This window comes from Condylura cristata, unplaced genomic scaffold (assembly GCF_000260355.1).
Source record: "Condylura cristata isolate star-nosed mole 26May11 unplaced genomic scaffold, ConCri1.0 scaffold00068, whole genome shotgun sequence".
Lineage (NCBI taxonomy): Eukaryota > Metazoa > Chordata > Mammalia > Eulipotyphla > Talpidae > Condylura > Condylura cristata.
In genome coordinates this window covers 454696-455202 of record NW_004567169.1, presented here as the reverse complement: position 1 = coordinate 455202, position 507 = coordinate 454696, and the positions used below count along the sequence as shown (strand labels likewise).

Genomic DNA, 507 nt, shown 5'->3' with positions numbered 1-507 from the left:
GGGCTCCCTGGGCGGCGGCAGCACGCGGCCGAGGGCGGGCGGAGGTGTGGCAGCAGCCTCGCCCTGCGCGCCCACCTTGTAGAAGACGTCGGGCACGTACTGCTCGCTGCTGGACTCCTTGGCGTAGCCGAGCTCGGGCGCGTCCCTGCAGGGCAGCAGGCACTCGTCCCGCACCAGCGCCATGCACTGGTTGGACACCTGGTAGCCTTCGAAGTGGACCTGGTTGTCGGGGCCACCTGCGGGAGAGACCCTCAGGGAGTCCCCACGGCCGCCGGCTCTCCACACCGGCCCGCGCCCGCGGGCGGCCCGCGCCCGCCCGCCCCCCGCACCTGTAGCCACCGCAGTGACAAACTTGGACCCGAAGTGCCCGTCTGGGGAGAGCCGACAGATGTTGGGGTGCTTGTTCTGGAAGGCCCCCGCGGTGATGCACTCCTCCGAGCTCAGGAAGTAGGTGTCCTGGGGGAAGGGCCAGCGGACCTCACGCCTCCCCGCCCCCACACAAACGGC

At 71.6% G+C, this 507-nt stretch overlaps 1 protein-coding gene across 1 annotated transcript in view; it reads right to left on the bottom strand.

The window, feature by feature from the left end:
- The window catches only part of NPLOC4 (nuclear protein localization 4 homolog (S. cerevisiae)), a 30287-nt gene that overhangs the window by 22336 nt on the left and 7444 nt on the right, over window positions 1–507 (bottom strand). Inside the window, exons 9-10 of the mRNA XM_012734754.1 lie at window positions 330–501; window positions 76–236 (exon numbers count right to left, since the gene is read on the bottom strand). Of these exons, the coding sequence (XP_012590208.1) occupies window positions 76–236; window positions 330–501 (333 nt within the window). The remainder of the gene's footprint in view (window positions 1–75; window positions 237–329; window positions 502–507) is intronic.